The 25,058-nt window shown below is 38.7% G+C and overlaps 1 protein-coding gene across 1 annotated transcript; it reads left to right on the top strand.

Annotated features, from left to right (window-relative positions):
* The first annotated feature begins 1,155 nt into the window (after window positions 1-1,155).
* On the top strand, window positions 1,156-1,957 carry LOC128116352 (40S ribosomal protein S6-like). Its single transcript, XM_052747530.1, has one exon. The coding sequence runs from the start codon at window positions 1,193-1,195 to the stop codon at window positions 1,940-1,942; it is 750 nt and encodes a 249-aa protein (XP_052603490.1). The 5' UTR covers window positions 1,156-1,192; the 3' UTR covers window positions 1,943-1,957.
* The last annotated feature ends 23,101 nt before the right edge of the window (window positions 1,958-25,058 follow it).

The following is a 25,058-nucleotide window of genomic DNA, read 5'->3' as shown; positions in this document are numbered from 1 at the left end:
AATATCTAACTACTAACTTTCATTTCTTTATATCCTAATAGTTGGTAATAACATTCAAGGATCAGAAAATTGCATTACATTGTTAGATGAATGGTACAATTAGAAAAATATATATAACATTTTCTAACAATATCAATTTCAATATATATAATTTGTATACAATATAAAACAATCCAATCCAATGTAAAGTACTTACATTTTTCTTTTCTTTCTTTTTTTTTTAATAAGAACCTTAAATCTAATCTCCTTTGCTTAGCCTTTTTCCTAACCCTTGACAACAACTTGTAACCAACCCCCCTAATCAATGAAAATGATCCCAGACCCAAAACCCATTAAAAGACCAAAAAAAACCAACCGCCCCACACCACCTCTTTGGGAATGTGGGCGTCGTATTCTTGAAATTGCTTCCTGCTGGGTATGGGCGAAGGTATCTTTATCCTGAAAGAAAAATTTTAGGTTAATTGTCAAATTCTAGGAAAGGTAAATATATCCTTCGTTATCCAGTCTATGTATAATGCCAAAATTCAGGGTTTATCTCAAATCCTTATTCAAGTAGTCTTTGAGACTGAATCATCTCAGCTAGCTCTTCTCAAAATTGCTCTGAGCACTTTGTAGTTCAAAGCTGATCTGTAGATGATGTTTGTCAGCTTAGTGATGTTATTATTGTCCACGTGGAATTGTTGTTGTTGTGGGGCCCCATCTTCTTCCTGGAGACTTCAGTTGATGTTAGGCCTAACCGTGATTTCCTGCAAAAAGCTGATAAGAGACTCGAACACAAAGACTATATATGCAACTTTTTAGAATTAGTTAGTACTCTATATGACCATTTATATCTTAAAGTTTAAAATGTATATATATCTATATATATATATTGATCTTGTAAATTTTGATATAAAATTCATACTTTAAGAAAAGTTTAAAGAATCAGAATAGAATCAAAGAGTTGAGATTCGTAATAGAATAGTCCCTTAATTAATTTGGCTTTTCTCCTGTCCCATAGCAGAAGATGGCTCTTTTCTTCTGGCATGATACAGGGAGTTTGCATTTTCCTTTTAACAACATGCTTGAGTTTAAAGAAGGAGAGAGCCATTCTCCAACTCCAAAGTCAGCTTTAAATTTTAATTGAACTGGGACTATTAGAAGTTAAATAGCTCTTTTTCGTGGCGCCTCCTAGGCGGTCGGCCGTGTCAAGATGAAGCTGAATATCTCCTTCCCCGCCACCGGCTGTCAGAAGCTCATCGAAGTGGACGATGAGCGCAAGCTTCGCATGTTCTACGAGAAGCACATGGCCACAGAGGTGGCTGCCGACGCCCTGGGCGAAGAGTGGAAGGGCTACATGGTCCGAATCAGTGGCGGGAATGACAAACAAGGTTTTCCCATGAAGCAAGGCGTGTTGACCCACGGCAGAGTGCGCCTGCTGTTGAGTAAGGGGCATTCTTGTTATAGACCAAGGAGAACCGGAGAAAGGAAGCGCAAGTCTGTTCGAGGATGCATCGTGGATGCCAATCTCAGTGTTCTCAACTTGGTTATTGTAAAGAAAGGAGAGAAGGATATTCCTGGACTGACAGATACTACTGTGCCTCGTTGGTTGGGACCTAAAAGAGCCAGCAGAATCCGAAAGCTTTTTAATCTCTCTAAAGAAGATGATGTCCGCCAATACGTGGTCAGAAAGCCGTTAAACAAAGAAGGTAAGAAGCCCAGGACCAAAGCGCCCAAGATTCAGCGTCTTGTTACTCCACGTGTCCTGCAACACAAACGCCGTCGTATTGCTCTAAAGAAACAACGAACCAAGAAAAACAAGGAGGAGGCTGCAGAATATGCTAAACTTTTGGCCAAGAGAATGAAGGAAGCCAAAGAAAAGTGCCAGGAACAGATCGCCAAGAGACGTAGGCTGTCCTCTCTGAGAGCTTCTACTTCTAAGTCTGAGTCCAGTCAAAAATAAGTCTTTAAGGGTAACAAATAAATGATCATACCTTAAGTCTAAAAAAAAAAAAAAGTTAAATAGTGTTAAATCTTTAAAGAAAAGCAGAAACAAACATTTAGGAAGACATAAAATTTTTTAGATAACATACCCATACGCCATTTCACTCTGTTTCTTAGGATAGATGATTTGTCCCTTTTCTTCAGTTGTCTCATTTGTCCAGTGTTCTTCAAATTCCTTAACCTTCATTCTCCTAAAAGACAAAAACAAAAACCTTTCCCCAAGGTTTTTTGGGGATGTTCCTTTTTGACAAGTTATCTGATTAAATGAAAAGGCATGTGTTACTGGTGTAAGTTAGTTTAAATTGGATGTTTACGATAGTTGATGAACTATCACCTCCTCTAATTAAGAGGTCTCTCTTGTTCAAATCGACCCTTTATCAATTTTGATGGTACCCACAGCTTATCTTCTCCTGTAGAAACAAAAGCAAAACCTCGTCCCCAATTAACACATATCCTGGTTTCCATTCTGAGGTCAGTACATCCTTAAAGTATATAGGTTGATTTAATTCTGTAGTTTTTTCTATTATCCAATGTCTCTCTGCAGCTGTTGTTCCTTTCTCATTGGCATTGAGAAAATTCAAAGTTAATAGAGCATTATGTAGTCTATTTCTGGGGGGTTTTGTTACTCCTTTTTGTTTATTTAGCATATCCTTTAGAGTTCTGTTTGATCTTTCTATAACTGCTTGACCTGTAGGATTATGGGGTATACCTGTAACATGGTTTATATTATAATAAGCAAAAAACTGTTTCATTTTAACAGAGACATATGATGGAGCATTATCAGTTTTGATTTGTGCAGGTATACCCATAATGGCCATAACTTCTAGCAAATGAGTGATTACAGAATCAGCTTTTTCAGAACTCAAAGCAGTTGCCCATTGAAATCCTGAATAAGTATCGATAGTGTGGTGTACATATTTCAGTTTTCCAAATTCTGCAAAGTGAAACACGTCCATCTGCCAGATTTCATTCCTCTGAGTACCCTTTGGGTTACATCCTGTTGGTAATGGTGTTTGATTGTAGAAGGAACAAGTAGGACATTTCTTTACTATTTCTTTGGCTTGTTACCAGGTTATGGAAAATTCCTTTTTTAAACCTTTACTATTTACATGATGTTTTTTATGAAATTCTGAGGCCTCCAGCACATTTCCTATCAATAATTTATCAATCTCATCATTGCCTTGTGCTAGAGGGCCTGGCAGACCAGTATGGGATCGAATGTGAGTTATATATAAAGGATGACTCCTTTTTATGATTGTATCTTGTAATTGAATAAATAATGAAGTTAATTCTGAAGCATCGTGGATAAATTCTGCAGTCTCAATATGTAATACTACTCTTTCAGCATACTGAGAGTCAGTTACTATATTGAGAGGTTCTGAAAAATCCATTAATACCAACAGAATAGCATACTATTCTGATTTTTGAACTGAATTATAAGGACTTTGAAACACTTTACTTAAATTTTCTGATTTGTAACCTGCCTTTCCTTGTTTGTTGGCATCTGTATAAAATGTACAAACTCCAGATATGGGTTTTTTCCTCACAATTCGAGGCAAGATCCAATCAGCTCTCTTTATAAGATCAATTCTATTGCTTTTAGGATATTTGCTGTTAATTTCACCCAAAAAATTACTACAAGCTTTTTGCCAAGCTTCATTTTCTATCCATAATTTTTCAATGTCCTCCTTAGTTAAAGGTACGACAATTTCTGCTGGGTCTATTCCTGCTAATTGACGAAGTCTCAATTTTCCTTTCCAAATCAAGTCAGAGATTTTTTCCACATAAGTTTTTAATTTTTTATTTGGTTTATTTGGTAAAAATATCCATTCCAATATAATATCTTCCCTTTGCATTAATATTCCTGTTGGGGAATGCCTAGAAGGTAAAATAACCAAAATGCAATCCAGCTTTGGATCAATACGATCTACGTGCCCTTCATGTACTTTCTTTTCTACCAAGGCCAATTCTTTCTCAGCTTCAGGTGATAATTCTCTTGGACTATTTAAGTCCTTATCACCTTCTAAGGTTTTTAACAAATTATTCAGTTCATCATTTATTAAGCCAAAAATAGTTCTTAGGTGAGAAATGTCTCCAAATAATCTTTGAAAGTCATTAAGAGTCTGTAGTCGATCTCTCCTAATTTGCACTTTTTGAGGTCTAATTTTTTGAAGTTCTGTTTTATATCCTAAATAATTAATAGAATCTCCGCTTTGTACCTTTTCTGAAGCAATTTGTAATCCCCAGCAAGGCAAAATTTTCTTTACTTTTTCAAACATTCTTTCTAAAGTATCTGCATTTGAATCAGCTAATAAAATGTCATCCATATAATGATAAATTATAGATTTAGGAAATTTTTTACGTACCACTTCTAATGGCTGTTTTACAAAATATTGGCACAAAGTTGGGCTATTCAACATTCCCTGTGGGAGAACCCTCCATTGAAATCTTTTAACTGGTTGAGAATTATTATAAGTAGGCACTGTGAAGGCAAATCTTTCTCTGTCTTTTTCTTGTAAGGGTATTGAAAAGAAACAGTCTTTTAAATCAATAACTATGAGAGGCCATTCTTTTGGTAACAGAGTAGGCAAAGGAATTCCAGATTGTAGAGAGCCCATTGGCTGAATTACTTTGTTAATTGCTCTAAGGTCTGTTACCATTCTCCATTTACCACATTTTTTTTTATAACAAATACAGGAGAATTCCAAGGGCTGGTTGATTCTTCAATATGATGAGCATTTTACTGTTCTTCCACCAGCTCTTGTAAAGCCTGGAGTTTCTCTGTTGTTAAAGGCCATTGCTGAACCCATACAGGCTTGTCTGTTGACCATTTTAAAGGTAGACCTGTTAATGTTTTTGGAAGATTATCAGTTGTTGTGCCCTGTTCTTGTATGACATGGATGGCTGGTGAGCACTCATTAGAATAATATCTTTTAATATTTCTCTCAGAAACATGTACTAATTTATGATTTGTTTCTGAGATTGGAGGGATATTAATCTGAGTATTCCATTGTTGTAACAAGTCTCGACCCCACAGGTTCATAGCTATGTTAGCCATATATGGTTTTAATTTTCCTTTCTGTCCTTCTGGACCTATACATTCAAGCCATCTTACACTTTGTTTCACTCTAGATAATGTCCCAATTCCTAAGAGTTGAATGTTTACCTCCTGAAGAGGCCAAGTTGGATGCCAAAATTCTGGTGCAATTATGGTAATATCAGCACCTGTGTCTACCAAACCAGACAACAAAACACCATTTATTTTTATTGTTAGTTTTGGTCTTTGTTCATTAATAGAAGTTTGCCAAAAAATTTTCTTTATGTTTTTTCCTGTATTTCCTATTATCTCTGTTTCATCATCTCAACTAACATGATTTATTCCAATAGACATTTGGTTATTTAGTTGCTTTGAGTAGGGGTTTCCTCTACAACTGCAGGAAAGGTTTGAACTGGATTTACTGTGGGGGCCTGCCTGAGGCCCCTCTGGGAGTTTCCCGAAGCTCGAGGCAGAGGGTTACCCTGTCTGTCCCTTGTTGATCTACATTCGTTGGTCCAGTGTTTTCCCTTACCACACCTTCTGCATACTCCAGAAGGAAGGGGCATTCTGTTGCCAGTGTTCCTTGAAGAAACATTATTTCTAGGAATGACCTGTTTACAATCCCTTTTCAAATGTCCTTGCTTTCCACATCCAAAACATCTAACATTGCTCAAACCTTTTGAAATTGCTTTTCCTACCCACATATCATCATGGTCATAAGCCTCTACATTAACCGTATCTCTAATCCAATCTTCCAAAGGTGCAGATCTTGCCTTTAATGGCCTGATTATTCTTTTCATGCTGCATTTGCATTCTCAAAGGCTAAAGATTCAATTATTATCTGACTAGCCTCTGAATTCGGGACCATTTTTTGTACTGCTGAAGTCAATCTTTGTAAGAAATCTGTGAAAGATTCTTTGGGGGCCCTGTATAACCTTTGTAAATGACTCAGTTTTTTTCCTGGTTCTTCAACTCTGTCCCATGCATTCAAAGCTGCCGTTTTACATAGAACTAGGATTTGGACATCATATGAACATTGTGTTTGTACTGAAGCATATTGGCCTTCGCCAATAAGCTGATCCTGGCAGACTTGTATTCCGCTATCCCTCCATTGTCTTTCTATATTTTTAGCCTCATTACTGAACCACATTTTCCACTGGAGATTTTGTCCGGGTTCAAGAACAGCCTGTGCCAATTCCCGCCAGTCCTTTGGTAGAATCCTATTACAAGTTGACCAGGTGTTTAACATTTGCTTTACATATGGGGAGTGCATGCCATAAGATGCTATTGCCTCCTTAAATCTTCGTAAGTCTAACATTTCAACTGGAACCCAAGTATTTTGTTCATTCTCTTCATCAGGTAGCTGCTGTATGGCTACTGGATAAATTAAGGGTGATTGTGTAAAAACTGGCTTTCTTTCTGTAACCTTATGATCCAATTTTGAAACAACTTCACTATTTCTTCTGTCTGAATTTGAATTTCTCTATAATTCATTTTTACAGGTTTAACAAGTTTTTCTAAGACTGTTATCCTGGCACTTAAGTTGACAATCTTTTTAAATAGTAAAATGAGGATAAGAAAAGTAATAAACTGAATAATTCGATCAATATTAATCTTTTCATATAGTTGTTCCATTGTCAGAGTGCCTAAAATTTCAAACAAAGCCCAATTTTCTTCCAATGTACACATAAAGCCCATTTTTTTTAATGTAGAAAAAAATTCTCTTTTAAATAGATATGTTAATTGACTTACCAAGTCTGGGTAGAACAGTAGAATCCCAGGGAATTTCACAGCCACCTGGTATTCGAGGTGTGAATCCAGCAAGAGAGAGAGAGAGAGAGAGAGAGAGAGAGAGAGAGAAGCCGCTTGAGCAGAGTCAAGCCTTGGCTTTACAGGCAGGGGCCCTGTTCAGCAGGGCAGGTCTGAGTTGTTTGTAGCTCCAGCTGCGGGTCAGTCAGGCCTGGGCCCAAGCTAGGCAGCCGGGCCGCCCAGGCTGGAAACCGGACCTGCCGCCAAGCCAAGCCGCGGTTTTTGATGAATTCGCCCCACGCTGGGCGCCAAATGTAGATGTATCCAACCTTCTTATTAAATAATAAACACAGAACCAATGCAAAGAAGAAAGCCAAGAGGTCAGAGCTAAGAGCTAAAACCTTACCCTTCCTCCTGCGGTGGTCCTACCTCTCCGAACCAGAGCTACCCCTGTGTCAAAGTCTTTATATAGAGTTCCTGTCCTGCCTTCTCATTGGTTGTAAACCCAACCACATGACCGCCTCCTCACGGCCTGTCTGTATAGGCCTCCAGGTTTTCCATGATTGGTATTAAGATTAAAGGCATGTGTATCCAATAATGGCTGTATCCCTGAACACACAGAGACTTACCCAGCTCTGCCTACCAAGTGCTGGAATTACAAGCATAAGCTACCACTGCCCTGCTTTCCTATGGCTTGCTAATAGCTCTGACCCCCGGGCAACTTTATTTATTAACATACAAATAACATTTTAATACAAATAAAATATCACCATACACATGTTCTGCAAAATCAAACCCAACATAAGTCCTCACTGCAGCTCTGTTTGAGGCTCCCAGGAGGAAATACTCAATAGTTACATTTCCCACAGATGACTAATACAGACTAATACCACTCAGAGTGGTCTGTTCTGCCAACCCCAAAATAAGAAAGGCTCACTTGAATCTGATTGGAAGACAGACATCATTGTTATCATTTGTTCTTTAGACTAAAAAGATGGCTTTGGAGGCAAGAAACTGTTAATCCAGGGAAAGAGGACGTTCTAGGAGATGGAGACAGCAAGATGCACTTCCCCTGCTCAGATAATAGATGGATACTAAAGCATACTACACTGAGCATGACTGCAATTGAAGCTGGGGAAAGAGGAGGATATTAAACAAAAGACCTTCTTGAACATCCTCAGGAAGTGCTCAACACAAGAACTTACGACTTCATTTGTAGAACAGAGAAGGTGAATATAGGAAGCAAATGGAGGTAAATGAAGCAAACAGAGGCCCTGGACCCCATAAGAAGAGATAAGTTCTGTGGGATATTCTGTATGTTAAATGTGTTGCTCTGATTGGTTAATAAATAAAATACTGATTGTCCAGTAGCCAGGCAGGAAGTATAGGCAGGACAAGGAGAGAAGAGAATTCTGGCAAGTGGAAGGCTGAGGCAGAGAGATGCTGCCAGCCACCACCATGAGAAGATGTTAAGATACCAGTAAGCCACAAGCCACGTGGCAACTTAGAGATTAATAGAAATGGGTTAATTTAAGATATAAGAACAGCTAGCTAGAAGACTACCATGGCCATAAAGTTTATAAGTAATATAAGTCTCTGTGTGTTTACTTGGTTGGGTCTGAGCAGCTGCGGGACTGGTGGGTGAGAGAGATTTGTCCTGACAGTGGACCAGGCAGGAAAAATCTAGCTACAGATAAGTGCTAGGGCTATTCCATTGTATGAGGCTATGTTTGAGAATTAGTCTTTTATTACGTCCTTTTTATAGCATGGCCTGAGATCCCACAAGTTCTTTCAACTTAGCTGGCATTTCTCCCATGATCAGTGTGACACTCTTGCTTGCAATTGGGGTCTGCTTACTTTGGGCTGGCCACTAATCAGCCTCATTTAGAAACCTGGAGATCCAGGCTAGACTCAGAGTAGCCTCCATTTTTCATCTGTAGCCTGTCTCCTAAGCTAAATTTCTCTGTGGCCTCCAATGCTCAGTTGGCCTCTAGTTTTAGATGGCTTGCTCTGAGAAATCTTGCAAGTGCAATTTTCACTAGAACAAATGACTAGCCCTTTCTAGAGTGACTCAGGGTTCTCTGAAAATTGACATTATCAGGATTTCTTCTTTTCCTAAGGGCTTTGTGGGTATTTAAAAAGCAACCTCCCTCTCCCATCTTTGCTTCCTCATCTTGTCAAGTTCATGCAGGGCTGCTGATTACACATTCTCAATGTGTCACTCCCAGCCTGTGAATCAACCCTGGCCCTTTTAGTTCTGTGACTCATAGCCTTAACCATTGACTGGACTCTTTCACTGATTACTTGCAGTGGTTAGACTGGGCCTCCAGGTCCTGGATACTTTCCCCAGTGCAGGTCCCAGCCTAAATGTTGTTTCACAGACCCCTGCCTCTGCTCTGACTGTTTTTCCCAGTTTCCTGTTAGCTTATATGATTTTCAAAGTAGAGAGCCCTAGGGAAGCCTGAGTTCCATCCTTCATGCAAGGCTTACAGAAAACAAGTTATCTAAATCCTTTATTTCAAGCCCCAAGGAATGATTAGACATAATGAGTATAACTGAAGAGACAGAAGAGCTCTTTCTGAAATAGCCTCACATACCCAAGCAACCAGACAGACACTCTCTCTCTCACAACACACACACACACACACACACACACACACACACACACACACACACACACACACACACACACATATATATATATATATATATATATATATATATATATATATATATATATATATATAATCCTGCCTCTGCTTCCTGAATGCTGGGATTAAATATGTGCACCACTACACCCAGCTCAGACCTGTGTTTACAGATCCAATGAAGTTGACAACCAAGAGTAACCATTGTGCTCACTGTGCTTGTATCCCAGGAGTGTTCACATGGCTGAGGGCAACAGGCAGCAAGAGATGGAAATAAGGGCCTACTCATAAGTAGCATTAGTGAATCTGGATATTAGGGCTAAGAAAGAGTGTCTAGCAACCATTTGGTGTGGTGACTTTTGTGGTGGTATTGTGTTCCCCAAAATATTGTGTACCTTAATAAACTTATCTGGGGTCAGAGAACAGAAGAACCACTAGATACTTAGGATAAGCAGTGGTAGCACATGCCTTTAATCCTAGCATTCCAGAGGCAGAAATCTATCTGTTCAAGGATACAGCCAAGCATGGTGACTCATGCCTTTAATCCCAGAAAGTGAGCCTTTAATCCTAGGGAGTGATGGTAGAAAGCAGAAAGGTATATAAGGCGTGAGGACCAGAAACTAGAAGCTTTTAGCTGGTTAAGCATTCAGGCTTTCGAGCAGCACAGTTCAGCTGGGAGCCATTCAGATATGAGGACACAGAGGCTTCCAGTCTGAGGAAACAAGATCATCTGAGAAGTTGGCCAGGTGAGGTTAGCTGTGGCTTGTTCTGTCTCCCTGATCTTCCAGTGTTAACCCAAATAACTGGCATCAGGTTTGATTTTATTAATAAGAACTGCTAAGATTCCCTCTACATCTGGTGCCCAAACTTTGCGGGATGAATTCATGAAAAAGCCTCTTGCCTGTGGCCTTGTGGGCCCCAGCTCAGACCCGAGCTACACTCGGCTGGTTGTGGTGGTGCTTGCCAATAGGATTAACTGAAGGAGGGAGAGGCAGGAGGATCCTGAGTTTGAGGTTGGTCAACCTAGGAGGCTTGGGAGAAGCTTCGGCCCGGGCCGAGCCACAAACAGTGGTGGGACCATGGAGGCAATGGCTGCTGCTCTGAGTTGCTGGCTACTTCTCATCATGTTGGTGACTTCAATGATGCTGCTACCTGGGACAAAGGGTTTACTGCTGCTTGTTCAGAGAAGAATTGCCAGGATCATCGTGTTCCAAGAAAGCATCGACAAAGGTCAGTTTGGAAAAGTTTGGCAAGACAAATGGTGGGGAGAAATTGCTGTGAAGATTTTCTCTTCTAGGGAAGAACGTTCATGGTTTTGAGAGACAGACATTTATCAGACTGTGATTGCTCCAAACCACAGAGGAGGCAAAAAAAAAAATCTGCAGGGAACCATGACCACGCCTAACAGCAACTATGAAATCTTGAAAAAGATGACAGGATCCCACAATGATGATTCCACATGGACTATGGTAAAGCCATTAAGCTGATTAACACCATGAAGAGGTTGACTTTGGACTACAAACTACTCAGGACAATTTTGATATGGCTAGCTGAGATGATCCAGCCTGACAGACTACTCGAGCAAGGACTTGTGACAAGCCCTGAACTTCCTATTATGCAGAGACTGGACAAATGATATAGGACTTGACAATTAACCCAAGAATTTTCTTTTCAGGATTCCTTAAAGATGTCTTTGCCCCTAGAAAGCAGGAAGTAGTTTTAAGAAAAAGACACCCATATTCCCAAGAAGTGGGGTGGGTAGTTTTTGGTCATTTAATGAGTTTTGGATATTGTCATTGTTTACAATGGTTGGTGGTTACAAGTTGTTAATTATTAATAGTCAGTAAAAAAGCTGAACAAGGAGATTAGCTTCAGAGTTTTTGTTTGAAAAAAAAGAAAGAAAAAGAAAATATAAATATTGATAGACCCCAAATGCAGGGTTCTACCTTCTCAAGTGGGCGCCCCAAGAACCCAGACTCTGGTCCAGTGGATGCAAACAGCACGAGGTTTATTTTAAAGCGGCTGTACAGTCGGGCTCCCCTTGTCCTGAGGGCAAGAGTCGCATCGCACTGCAGCCACATAGGTACTTTTAAAGGAAAAACCCACAAAAGCCACAAGATTACAATTCCCATACAATTTCGTTTCGATTGATTTATGTCTAGAGGCTAATTTCATAAGATCATGGTCTGATCACAGAGTGATCACAGAGTGGGTACAGTCGCGCCCACATGCACATTGTTCCCGAAACCTCAAGGGGGGGTATCAGGGTGGGAGTGAAGTTTACACAAAGGTTACATTGGTCCTTCCTTGAACACTTGCAATTATCCCAGTCACAGTTGAGCACATCTCTCTTTTTTTTTTTTTTTTTTTTGGTTTTTCGAGACAGGGTTTCTCTGTGTAGCTTTGCGCCTCTCCTGGGACTCACTTGGTAGCCCAGGCTGGCCTCGAACTCACGCAGATCCACCTGGCTCTGCCTCCTGAGTGCTGGGATTAAAGGCATGCGCCACCACCGCCCGGCGAGCACATCTCTTAATAGAAATCTCTTTATATTGTTAATTGTGGCAGGGGGGTGGTTGAGTAATGATTGAGTCAGCTTGCCCTTGGAACTAGATTTTTAGTTTCTCATTTCCTGGGGCTTGGGGGTGTAAGCCTGAAGGGTTAGGGTCTTTCAATATTGTGGGAGCCCGTTCTCGGGTTCCTTGTGGCTTTACCCAGCAGGTCCCCATAGAGGATGATTAGGACCAGGGGCCTGGGCCTGAGTGCAGGTGTCTGGGATGGTCTGCACTTGGCTGTGCTGGGGTAGGAGGTCTTTTGCTCCACCCCTTGGCATCTCTATAAAAACCCTGGGGCAGAGACAGTGGGGGCCCGTTGGAATAGGTTCCAGGCCCTCTCGAGGCTATCCTTTATTTTCTATCTGTTTATCTCCGCGATATTCTCCACAATAAATCCTTCTATCTAATATTTCCTGCTGATCGCACTCAAGAAAACTCTGGGGAACTGTGGGGGTGGTGGGTAAATGCCCCACAGAATGGCACCATGAACAGGGACTAAAGAAAAAAGAAAAAAAGGTACTGAAGAAAAAAAAGGGGGCACTAAAGACAAATGAACAGGGACTAAAGATAAAGGAAAATAATAGTTTTATTATAGAGTTTTTGGCGAAAGTGCTGAGTCAGACCTGCCAGTGGAAAGGCATGCCGGTGTTATGAAAAATATATATTTTTTTATATATATTGAGAGGCAGGGGTTTTATCCTCGAGAGAAAAGGAAAGCAGACTGGAAGGATGTCCGATGTTGCAGCAAAATTCTCTTCTGTCAAAATTTTCTATCTTCTATCCCTTTCTCAATTTCTATCTGTGAAAAATAAGTATAAGGCATAGGGTAGTAAAATAGCGTAGGAAAAACTTAGAAGTGTAAGATTGTGTAGGAAAAAAATAAGTAAGGCAACTAGACAGAAAAACTCTTCAATTTTCTAACTTTGGGGGCTCTGAATGCAAACTGGGGGAAAAAAATCTTTCTTTGGGCTTTACGGGTAGTAAAACTCTTCTCTGAGCTTTTGGGGAAGAAAAAGTATCCTATGGAAGCTTTTGACCTGGGGACAGCTGAAATGCTAAGTCCAAGTGGCAGGAGAAAGTGATTTCTCCCTGAGGCAAAAATGGGGGTGTAAAAAGCCAAAGTTTAAAGTTGGGAAGTTTTAGGAAAAGTTGGTCTTTCTCTCTTGGGGAAAAAAATCTTTCTCTTAAACTAAAAGCTTTTCTTGGAAAAATTGGGAAAATCTCTAAAAAAGCCTTAATCTTTCTCTCAAACTTAAAAACTAAGGCCTCTAACCTCTCTCAGAAGCACGAGATTAGAATCACCTGAAGATATTAGTATGGGAACCACCTGTGATTAGGTCTAAGGGAAAACAAACCTCTGAAGACAGCAAAACCTAAGTTCTTTCAAGCTTTAAAAATCCTCCCTGCAATGCAGGAGGCAGGGACAAGTTCCTAAAAAACCTCTCTTCTAAGCTCTGTCTCTTCAAACTAGTAAAAAGACAGTGGATCAGAGGACCCTGAGGGAAACGCTTGGGAGAGTGTGGGTGAAGAGCTATGGAGAGCCCAAAAGGGCAGGAAACTTTACCTGAGAAAAGCAAAAAAGCCAAGCTTTTCAGTTACAGCGGAGCTGAGGCATCAAGGGTTTTGTTTCTGAATGAGCATTTCAGAATGAAAAGGTGCTCCTAATCATCCTAATGCAAAGATCCCCTGAAGCAATGCAAACTGTTGCATCCTCACTTCTGACCAAAAACCCAGAGTCAACTGGCCAGTGTCTCTGAGTTGGGGTGTATTTCGGGGATACTAGGGTTCCTGCAGTGGTAAACTTCCTGGAGCACAGAGCTGAGGCAGGAAGGTGCAGGGCCCAGGGGAAAACTGCTAATGAACAAACAAAGCTAAAGCCAGTGGGAACGGCACAGTTGTCCACTTTCCTACAAGTCCCGGGTTGATAGGTCCAAAGCTGCAAAAAGAAATCTGAGAAAAAGCTTTCCTATCAGAGTAAGGACCTTTCTGGGAAAACAGTAAAGCTGAACTGTGTCTGAAGCAGTCATGCTGCTGAGTCAGAATGCTGTCTGGGGAAAGAGCCCAGCCAGGGCAGAACAGAACTATCCAGGAGTAAAGCTTTCTTTTCTGTCAGAGAAAGCATCTCCTCGAGAAAAGCTTTGTTTCACCTGACTCCCATGAGATAAGGACTGGGCCAGGTGAAGGCCTGATGAGGCAAAACACCTGTCCTAATGGGAGTTTAGAAATGGCAAAAACCTCCCTTGTTAGATTTTCAGTCTGTACGCAAACCACGCAGACCCCGAAAACAAACGGACAAAAAAGCCCTACCTTCAGTAGCAGGGAAAGCCACCACTGTAGTGTTGGAAACTGTTTCTGGGGTAGAGGGATTAAATTGAGACCAAACTGGGAACTGTCTGGGAAAAAGACTCCGAAGAAACAGAAGGGACATATTCCTCCCCAGAAAATACATGACCTGTGAAAAGTTGCTAGAATTTGAGGCAGATTCTGGGGGAGAAAAAAAGCTCCTACTTCCAAAGGCAGCTAGCAGAGGAACAGAGCTGCAGACAGATACCTGAAGCTCTGCATCTGGGGAAGGAAGGAACAAGCAAAATGAGATAGATCAGTGGGAGAAACTCTCTCCGAAGGAGCTATGGAAAAGCTCTGTTGTGAATGTTTTTCACTGACTGGCTAAGGCAAACACAAGCCCCGAGGAAAGTTGCTATCAGAAATGCCAGCCTCAATGGTGGCTAACGAGGCAGGTGCAGTTCTGATTTGGGGGCCAGTGTCAAATGAAGGAGAGACACCTGTTAAAGCCAGCTAAGGAGAGACCAGAACCCTCCCAATGTCCCATAATTGAAAATGTAAAATGCTTGTTCAAATCTCTGGTTGCAAAAGCAAAAAACTTTGTTCAAACCTCCCGGGCAAGAATTTGTAAGTAAGTCTGGTAAAAGAGAACCAGTTGACTCTCAGACCCGAAAAGAACTATGGGAAATGACTGATGGGAAATGATATAAGGAAAATGATATAAGGGACTGACTGATATGGGACTGACATTATGGACTGATATAAGGGAAATGCATTCTGGGAAAGGTAGTTTTTCCACTAAAGATGGCGACATTGCCCTGAAACACTTTTTGTCAGCTCAAAAATACGTTCCTGGTAAACTTAAAATACAGCTTTTAAAAGAATAAGGAGGAAAATCATCTAAGAGTTTAAGTGTCAGTTCCATTGGAAAAATTGAAAGGATATGGAACTAGGTGCTTCACGGTTTGGGGCTCCGTTGGTAAAATCCCTTATTTACCCTGATGGCTGTGCAAAATTTTTACAGTAGTTGGAAGACAAAAAGCTACCTTTAAGAGCAAACAAGCCACTTTAAAATCCTTAAGAAAGCAAGAGAGCAGTTTATACACTGAACGTTGTCTTAGATATGAAGACACTTATGTTGAAATTAAAAGTTCTTTGCCTTTTGAACAAACTGCCTGCAATTAGTAATTCCTTTGCAAATCTAATAAGGAGACAAGGAAACAGGCATTCAAAAAAGAAATGACTGCTTTATAGATGGGGAACAAACTTCAGAAAATCGAGCTGTCTTACAAAAGAGTTGCTTCACCTGAAAGTTCCTTATAAGAAATCAATGCTAAATATCACAGCTGCTTATAACATCAGTAGTTAAAGCTAATAAAATGAAAATGCTAAATCCTGAAAATGCTTTTTCTCAGAGTAAGCTAATGAAGGATATGTTTCATGAAAGAACATCTATGTTCTTAACTCTTTTGAATAGTAACAGTTTTGGTAAAAATACTGGAACTAACAATAATCCAGTCAAAATGTTTCAACAAATCCAAGACGCTATTCCACAAAAGAAAGCTGCCATGCTTTGTGGGCCATATTAGAGCTCACTCCAATCTTCCTGGTCCTTTAGCTGAGGGTAATTCGAAATGGAAAGATCCCTGCTCGGGATTATGGAAGGGTCCCGATCCTGTGTTAATATGGGGTCGAGGACATGTTTGTGTTTTTTCACAAGAGGAGAATGAAGCTCGGTGTTTACCAGAGTGGCTAGTAAGGAGAGTGGAACTAAGGAGGGTCAGCTCCAATGACGTTTCTATAAAGAAACCAGAAGGAAATTGGCTCGATCAGTGTTTCTGAGGTTTTGTCACTGGTTAATACAAACAGTGAGGAAATAGAGTTTGGAGCTGTGCCTCTTTTGGCTTTACTAGCTTCTTTAGAAAAATACTTTATATCACCTAATAGCTGTGCAGTTTTTGGTGAAGAGCTTACAGCAGCTAAATACGGTAATTTCACCCTCAGTGTGAAGTGAAGTATTTCCATAGAACAAACCAAAAGTACTGCTGTAATAGAAACGTTTGTCTGAATTGAAATACTTAGGGGAACTGCTATGAATTTGGGTGAAGGGACAGCCTCTAGTTAAAAACCGTCTACCACTGACAGTGCATCTCTGCCGGTCCGGAACGGCTGAGAGAACTGGCAACTTTGGAGTGTGGCATCATCCTAGGAAGGTTACAGTCCCCTAGCAACAAGTATCACAATTCTATAACAACAACACTCACTAAATCCCAGTGCTTTATAACAAAGCTGACTATAAACTCTAAACTTTAGCAATGATGTACGTACTTCCTGTCTAGTTAAGAGAATCTTTCTAATAGAGATAGTGATAATAATTAAGAGTAAGAAATAGAAAAAGATGAAAATAAGATGTGAGTTTGTAAAAATTCTCTTGTTAGATCTGTGTTAAGAAATCTTTAGGTGTTTGCTAAGTTAAATATATGCTAATGGTAGCCCTGTATAAGTGTGTGAAATAGATCTATAGAGTTCCTTTAAGAATATAAGCTTGCAAGAAGTATCTAATGTAGTCTTAAGACATGTAGTAATAAGTAGATGATAATATGTTATATGTGAGTTTGTAAAAACATGTAAATGTTGAATGTGAGTCTAAATGCTTTGCAAAAAAAAGTTATATGTGAGTTTGTAAAAAAGTGTAAATGTTAAGTGTGAGTCTATTCTTAATGTATATGGTGAAAGAACCTGAGATACAGAAGTTAGTGTCCTAGCAGACTGCAAAGCAGGCAGTCTGAGCGGTTTTCAAAAGTTCCAGAAGCCGCTAAGAAGCTAAGAATGGCGGACACCAGAACCAGCACAAGGCATCCGCAGCTGAGATCTGTGGAAAACCGAAGCAACACAGAAAAACCTGAGCTAACATCAAAAACGGTGCGGTTTAGAATACTACTGTACCTAAAAAGGTCTCTGGCTTGAGAATAAAAGTTCGGAGATGCTTGTTTGAACAAAAACTGTTAACTGCAAAAAGTTTTGGTTGAAAAACGTCTCTTCATATTTGGAAGTGAAAGCCTGATACTAGAATTTATTTCTTGTTTGAACTTTTTGAACTTAAAATGAGATAAAACTACAGAAAGATTTTGGTTCTGGATTTCTTCATATTTGGAAGGCTAGTACCAGAATTTATCATTTGAATTTTAAGACTTAAGAAATGAAATGAACAATAGAGATTTCATTGCAATGGGACAATTTTGAGTTTATTCATAGTAATGACCTAGGAACTGTTTTCTGGAATTGGGTTAAAAATGGAACTGTTTAAATGAAGAAATTTATTTCTACCTAGAATCAAGATGCAGTTTTGTGTATGCATATATGCTTTATTAATTGGTGATTCATGAATTGTTTTGTGGAACTGTTTACAAAACTGGTATTGTGTTATAAATGGAACTGTTTAAATGGAAAAGTTTGGGTTTTCTAACTAGGTTTGAGATTTTGCTTAAAAAATTATAAAGAAAAAGGGGAGAGTTAATATTACTTAGTCTAATTTCAAAAGTTGTTTGAGTGGATTAATGTCATGTTTTTGTTAGTAAGAAATGCAAATGGGGTATGTTAAGAAACTGCTTTTCAAGTGTAAAGAGTTCTATTAAGAAACTGCTTTTGGATGTTTTGCTAAGTTTTCAAAGTGTTAATGGTTAGATTGAGAAGATTGCTTTTCAATATGGGTTTGTAGGAATTGTATGAGTTTGGGTTCTTCTAACTAGGTTTGAGATTTTGTTTTAAAAATTATAAAGAAGAGGAGTTATGAGATTGAATTATGTTTGCAGAAACCTATTGATATTAATGCACCCTGGTTTTGTGGAGTTAAGGAAATATTTAAGTTTGATGTGAATACATCAAAGTTTTTCCTATGTTCTGTTAGCAAGAAAATTCAAATGATTAAGAGTTAAAGTTGTAAGACGGAGAAAATTGTTAACTATATATAGCACCGTATATGCTAATTCAAATGGTTCTGTTAAGAGTTTGCTTTGTGTTGTAAGATTGAGAGAATTGTGACTATGTATAGCAATATTTATGTTAACCTGTTAATGGTAATGATGAAGCTAAGGGATTCTTTAAGTTTGTAGTCACCTTAAGAGTTTTTGGTTTGGAAAGGGCTTGAGGCAGCTAAGATTCTATAGTCACCTTGGACCTAATTCAAAAGAGAAATGTCATTTTTATCATCCTGTACTCCCATACTGGGAGGTGTAACAGCTTGGAGATTGCTGTAAGCCATTATTAGTTATTTTTTTATATATTTAGAAAGGGGGACCTGTGGGAGCCCATTCTCGGGTTCCTCGTGGCTTTACCCAGCAGGTCCCCATAGAGGATGATTAGGACCAGGGGCCTGGGCCTGAGTGCAGGTGTCTGAGATGGTCTTCACTTGGCTGTGCTGGGGGAGGAGGTCTTTTGCTCCACCCCTTGGCGTCTCTATAAAAACCCTGGGGCAGAGACAGTGGGGGCCCATTGGAATAGGTTCCAGGCCCTCTCGAGGCTATCCTTTATTTTCTATCTGTTTATCTCTGCGATATTCTCTGCAATAAATCCTTCTATCTAATATTTTCTGCTGATCGCACTCAAGAAAACTCTGGGGAACTGTGGGGGTGGTTGGGTAAACGCCCCACACAATATGAGGCAGATAAATGAATCTACTCTGACAAAAAAAGATGAAGAAATAATAGGATAAATGAGTAGATGATTGAATCTACTCTAAAAAGAAAAAGGGGAAGATATAAAAATGACAAAAGGTAGATTACTGAATCTATTATGAAAAGAAAAAATATTTTTAAAAAGGAACTACTTGTTTTAAATAAGATAAGTAATGAAAATTTTTGTCTGAGTTTATCAAATGTTACTGGACTGGACATTGTTAATATATATAAAATGGAATTTTTTGACTGTATATATTGTATATACTTATTAGATAGTTTTTCTTATATTAGTTATAAGCTTTTTTTAATTTTAGACAAAAAGAGAGGAAATGTGGTGGTACTGTGTTCCCCAAAATATTGTGTACCTTAATAAACTTATCTGGGGTCAGAGAACAGAAAAACCACTAGATACGTAGGATAGGCAGTGGTAGCACATGCCTTTAATCCTAGCATTCCAGAGGCAGAAATCCATCTGTTCAAGGATACAGCCAAGCATGGTGACTCACGCCCTTAATCCCAGAAAGCGAACCTTTAATCCCAGGGAGTGATGGTAGAAAGCAGAAAGGTATATAAGGCGTGAGGACCAGAAACTAGAAGCTTTTAGCTGGTTAAGCATTCAGGCTTTCGAACAGCAGTTCAGCTGATAGCCATTCAAATATGAGGACACAGAGGCTTCCAGTCTGAGGAAACAAGATCATCTGAGAAGTTGGCCAGGTGAGGTTGCTGTGGCTTGTTCTGTCTCCCTGATCTTCCAGTATTCACCCCAATAACTGGCATCAGGTTTGATTTTATTAATAAGAATTGTTTAGATTCCCTCTACAGACTTTGTTATTGATCACCCGACTGTTCAGATATATAATCAAAATCCGTATTCTCTGTCTCAAACTTAAGCAGATATTCAGATTTGCTACATTGTGGGCAGTGCAGATAGAGAATACCGTTTTTTTTTTCAAATGAAACTTTTGAGGAAAGAATGTACAAATGACTCATGAATAACTCACCAGGCCATGGGGCTAACACAGAAAGAAGGGAGGAAATGAGATCCTTTTTTTTTTAATTCCCAGGCCACCCACCTCCCTTATCAGTACATAACTGTGGACTGGTAACACACATTTCTTGCCTCATTAATGAAGAAAGTTTAGTTTTATCCAAAGTCACTACATTATGTTTAACGTAAAGAATCCCAATAAGAATTGTCAGGGTTTAAGCTGGTTCTATAGTGTATTTAAAATGTTTTAAGCATTTGCTATTTTTATTTGTATGTGTGTGTGTGTGTGTGTGTGTGTGTGTGTGTGTGTGTGCATACACACCTGCACATGCTATAGCACCCATGTAGAAGTCCAAAGATAATTTTCAGGAGTTGGTCTTTTCCTTCCAATGTGAGATCCAGGAATCAAACTCAGATCTTCAGATTTGCTTTTGTCTGCTGAGCCATCTTGTCAGTTCTAGAATAAAATTTCTGAATTCTGTGTTATCATATACTTATTTAATTTATTCAATAAATAGTTCATGGGCCTGGAGTGGCAGTATACATATTTAATCCCAGCACTCAGGAGGCAGGGGCAGGTGGATCTCTGTGATTTCAAAGCTAGCCTTGTCTAATTAGCAAGTTCAAGGGTGAATAGTGAGACCCTCAAAAAGGGTAGACAGACAGAAATTTTCAGTCAAATCCATAATATGTAAACAATAGAAGTACAAATAGATTATGACATACTTTCATAATGAGACAGAGTCCAAAACTAAACCAAATACACAAGTAAGTTGGTAAATAATGTCAGACTTGACTATAACCAATTAAAAATTAGCTAGAAATCATTTGAAAAAAATAGGAACACTTACTTTAACATTAATATATATTGTAAAGTTACAGTAATTATCACAAGCTGTGACAGAAGAGGTGGTTTAGTGTACAGCATCTGCCTGGAAGCAGCCTCAAATATGTGCATATTAATGCATGATAGAGGAGGCATCAAAACCAGCATCCAAGTGTGTTGAGATAAATGAAGAGATATTTGGGGTGAAATTTAACTCAGGTCTTTTTACGTAGAGATTAAAAAAAAAGACAAGTCATAGCCTGCTACAATTTAGTCACTTTCACCCTGTGATCTGGAGAAGGCAGAACTCTGAATTGGAATCCTGTCATTCCTCTGCATTGAGCATGATTCTTTTGAGAGTGGTTCATGTTATGGCATGTACTCTGCATTGTTGGATAAAGTGTCAGAACTGGATTTTCATGAATTCTATGTATACAAATTATCCTCCTGACTTGATGAACATCTGAATTGTTCCCAGTTTTTGGCTCTTATTGATAGCGTTTACTTGAACGTTCACATGAGATTGCTCTTTTAACATGTATTTTCATTGCCCTTAGATAATTGCCTGAGAGGAAAATAACTGTGTGCACAGTTAGTGGAAACTGAGTTTATAAGAAAGTGCCAGACAATTTCCCAGAGTATGATAATTTTCTTCACATTCTGATCACCATTTGGCATGGCCAGTCTTTATTTTTAACTATTTTTGTTAGTGACATCTTCTAGTCATTTCTAATTGCATTGTTAGGATGAATATGATATGGACAATCTTATTTGTGTTCATTAAGCATTTGGAATATTCTTTTGTAAAGAGTTGATTTGATATTTTTGCTCATTTTAATTGATTATTCATCTTTTAACTAATGAACCATGGAGTTTTTCACATATTCTTCAGAACAGACAATAGCCAAATATATGATTTTAAAAATGCATTTGCCTCCAAATACAGCTTACTTACTCATTTTCATAACAGGATCTTTTTAATGATTGAAAGTCTTTTATTTTTATGAAGAAAAATCTATTGTGTTTATTGATTCTATTCTCTGTGTTCTAGCTAAGAAACATCTATCTAACTTTGAGTAGTGAAAATGTTCTCTTTTTTCCTTTAGAAGGTTTATGGTTTTAATCTTATATTTAGGCCTGTGAGTCATACTTGATCAGTTTTGTACAAGGTATGAGGGTAGGGTCAAAGGTCATCTATTCACGTGGATAGCCAGTTGTTTAATTGACAGTTTGTGACCATAATTTTCCTTTCTGTAGATTTAACCAACCTTCTTATTAAATAAGAAACACAGAACCAATGCAAAGAAGAAAGCTTAGAGGTCAGAGCTAAGAGCTAAAACCTTACCCTTCCTCCTGCAGTGGACCTACCTCTCCGAAACTTTTGGCGCCCAACGTGGGGCAAGAGTTTTCACCTAAAAACTGAGAAAAAAGATTCTAAAATGGAGCTAAAAACAGTTCCTAATTGTCTATCTCAAATGAGCCGCAGCTGCTGGTTTGAGCTACTGGCGGGTTCCTAGCATGCGCTCAACCTGCCATATGGCAGGAATGAGGCCTCTGCAAGTGGCACATTAAGCTGCATGGTGGATTTAGACTTTGCTAGTACAAAATAAAAAAAAGAGGTTTCTGGGCTACACGCTGCTTGGATAAAAGCATAAACCCATGATAGCTCCCAGAGCTGATGGTAAACTACCACTACCATGTTGGGAAGCTGAGGTGGGCGGAGCCAGCAGCCACAGCTGCTGCAGTTTAAAGCAATAGATTCACAATAAGACAGATTCAGATGTAATAGTTTACAATGTGTGTAAAATATACGTAGGCTTCAAAGAGACAAAAAAGGTGATATATACAGTTATAGAAACAAATACATAGTTTTAAAAAAATAAAGTCTTTAAAGAGACAGTAAAGGTAGTATAAAAAATAAGCCACATAAAAATGGATATTACACAGAGAATCTGGATTGTGTTGTCTTTGGGATTTTTAACTGCAGAAAAACATTTGATTGTAAAAGCTGTTGAGTTATGCCAAAATGTATATTTTAAAGATACCTTGACTTCAAAATTTGTATGTAAGAATATGTTGCCTTGGAAAGGAGTCTCTGCTTTTGTTCCCACAGAAAGTCAAAGGCTATGGATTTGTTCCAGATTAAGATACATCAGACTTGGTCAGGTCTGAGCGGCTGTGGGACTAGCAGGTGAGAGAGATTTGCCCTGACTGTGGGCCAGGCAGGAAAACTTTAGCTACACCTTTCTAATTAGATAATTTTGTTACCTCTGTCAAAAATAAGATGACTGCATTAAAGTGGATCTACTTCTAGGATATTTATTTGCCAGTTTGATATATTGGTCAGTACTAACACCAATAGCACAGCATCTGTTTGTTTGTTTGTTTGTTTGTTTGTTTGTTTGTCTTTTGTTTTTTTGAGACAGGGTTTCTCTGTGTAGTTTTGGTGCTAGTCCTGGATCTCACTCTGTAGACCAGGCTGGCCTCAAACTCACAGAGATCCACCTGGTTCTGCCTCCAAAGTGCTGGAATTAAAGGCATATGCCACCTCCGCCTGGCTGACACAGCATCATGGTTAATATTTCAGATAATGGATTAGAGCCAGGGAAATTTCATCCTCCAACCATGCTCATCTTTTTCAGTGTTGGTCTTGCTTTTGTAGGTCTTTTTCATTTCCACATAGATTTTTAGAACTAGCTTATCAATCTCCACAAAAACATGACATGATTATGTTAGCTTTATAAATCTTTAAATTAGCAATATGAATCTATAGATCAACTTGTGGTAATTAATAGACATCCCACAAATTGACATCCCATAGCATCATCTTATTCATGAGGCATATTGCAATTTATAATTCCAAAAAATTGTATGTGGCACAGTTTTCCATTCCTTCAATAGGGTTTTAATAAGGAGAGTGTCTTCAGAGAATTTATTTCATAGCAATTTGCAGTATAGTTTGAACTGGCAGCATAAATATTTCTTGTGGTGCTATTATGACAAGCCATAAATAAGAAACATATGCTGGAATAAATGCATTGGTGGGGTGGCAATTAGGAAATTCATTTCAGGATTAAAATCACCAGGAGTTGGTGAATGGCTACAGAGTGTAAGTAAGAAAGAAACTTACTCTAATATTTCTACCCTGGATAACCTAGGGAATTAATATTTCCATGAAACATAAACCCTCTATCATCTAGTTGTAGTTATTTAATACATATTATTTACCAGAGCCTTGCTTGACTCTAAGAACACAACAGCAGCAAAAGCACACAAGGTCCTCACCTTATAAGAACACTCCACAGATGATAAAGGCACTTATCAAACAATCACACAGATAGATGTAAAATTGTAACTATTAAACTCTTACACAAATGGGTGTAGCATCTAGATCTTGCTTTCTGATGATATTATCCACTGAAAAGATCCATGTCTCCTTGAAGAAATTATTCACAGAATTACAGCAGGAAATATGTTAAGATAAGCCTAGAGTATCTTGTAACCACAGAAAGCAAGGAGATACTAAAAACAAACAAACAAAAAGCTGACAAACAATTGGAGCATATTACAGTGTTAATAAAACACATGGAAAAACTTATGGCCAAAGCTGAAATATTGCAATCAGCAAAGTAAATGAAGCAATGAAAGAATATAATCTATAGTGTTATGAGTCCAAATTGATAAATAAGTTCATAAATGACAAACACTAAGCAACTTTCCCTTTATTGTAATTCCAAAAAATTATATAGATCCCCCACCCTAACAGAAGAGTATCACACCAACCCCTCCTTAACCGTGGCTTGTAGATAGTGACGTCTTAAGAAAGTACAGCATGGAAAAACAGAGAGGAATTTCTTAGTGAAGAAAGTAGACACAGACTTTTGACTGGTGATTACGATGACAAATTAGATGTGTAGTATATTGCCTTTATGTGATGTCATTTTACTTCTGTGGTTTCCCATCCAAAAGATTTAAAGCTGTTCTAAAAGTGAGAAAAATATCAGATAAATATCAAAAGATTGGCATTCTATAAATTGTATGACCAGTGCTCTTCACAACTGTGGTAGTTATCAAAATAAAAAATGAGTGTGAATAATTTATTTCATATCTAGTAGAAGTTGAAGCAAATCAATACAATGTGATATCCTGAAACAAAAAAAGGACAGTAGATGAAAACAGGAAATCTGAATAGACTATTGGGTGTAGTTAATATCATATCACTATTGACCCATTATTAGCAAATAATTCACACAAATATGAGACTTTAATAAGGGAAATAGTATGGGGTACAGGAAACTCACTGAACCATCAGCTAG

Source organism: Peromyscus californicus, unplaced genomic scaffold (genome assembly GCF_007827085.1).
Source record: "Peromyscus californicus insignis strain IS unplaced genomic scaffold, ASM782708v3 Scaffold_10__1_contigs__length_136768540, whole genome shotgun sequence".
In the NCBI taxonomy this organism is placed as follows: Eukaryota; Metazoa; Chordata; class Mammalia; order Rodentia; family Cricetidae; genus Peromyscus; species Peromyscus californicus.
This window is presented reverse-complemented; position numbering and strand designations above follow the sequence as displayed.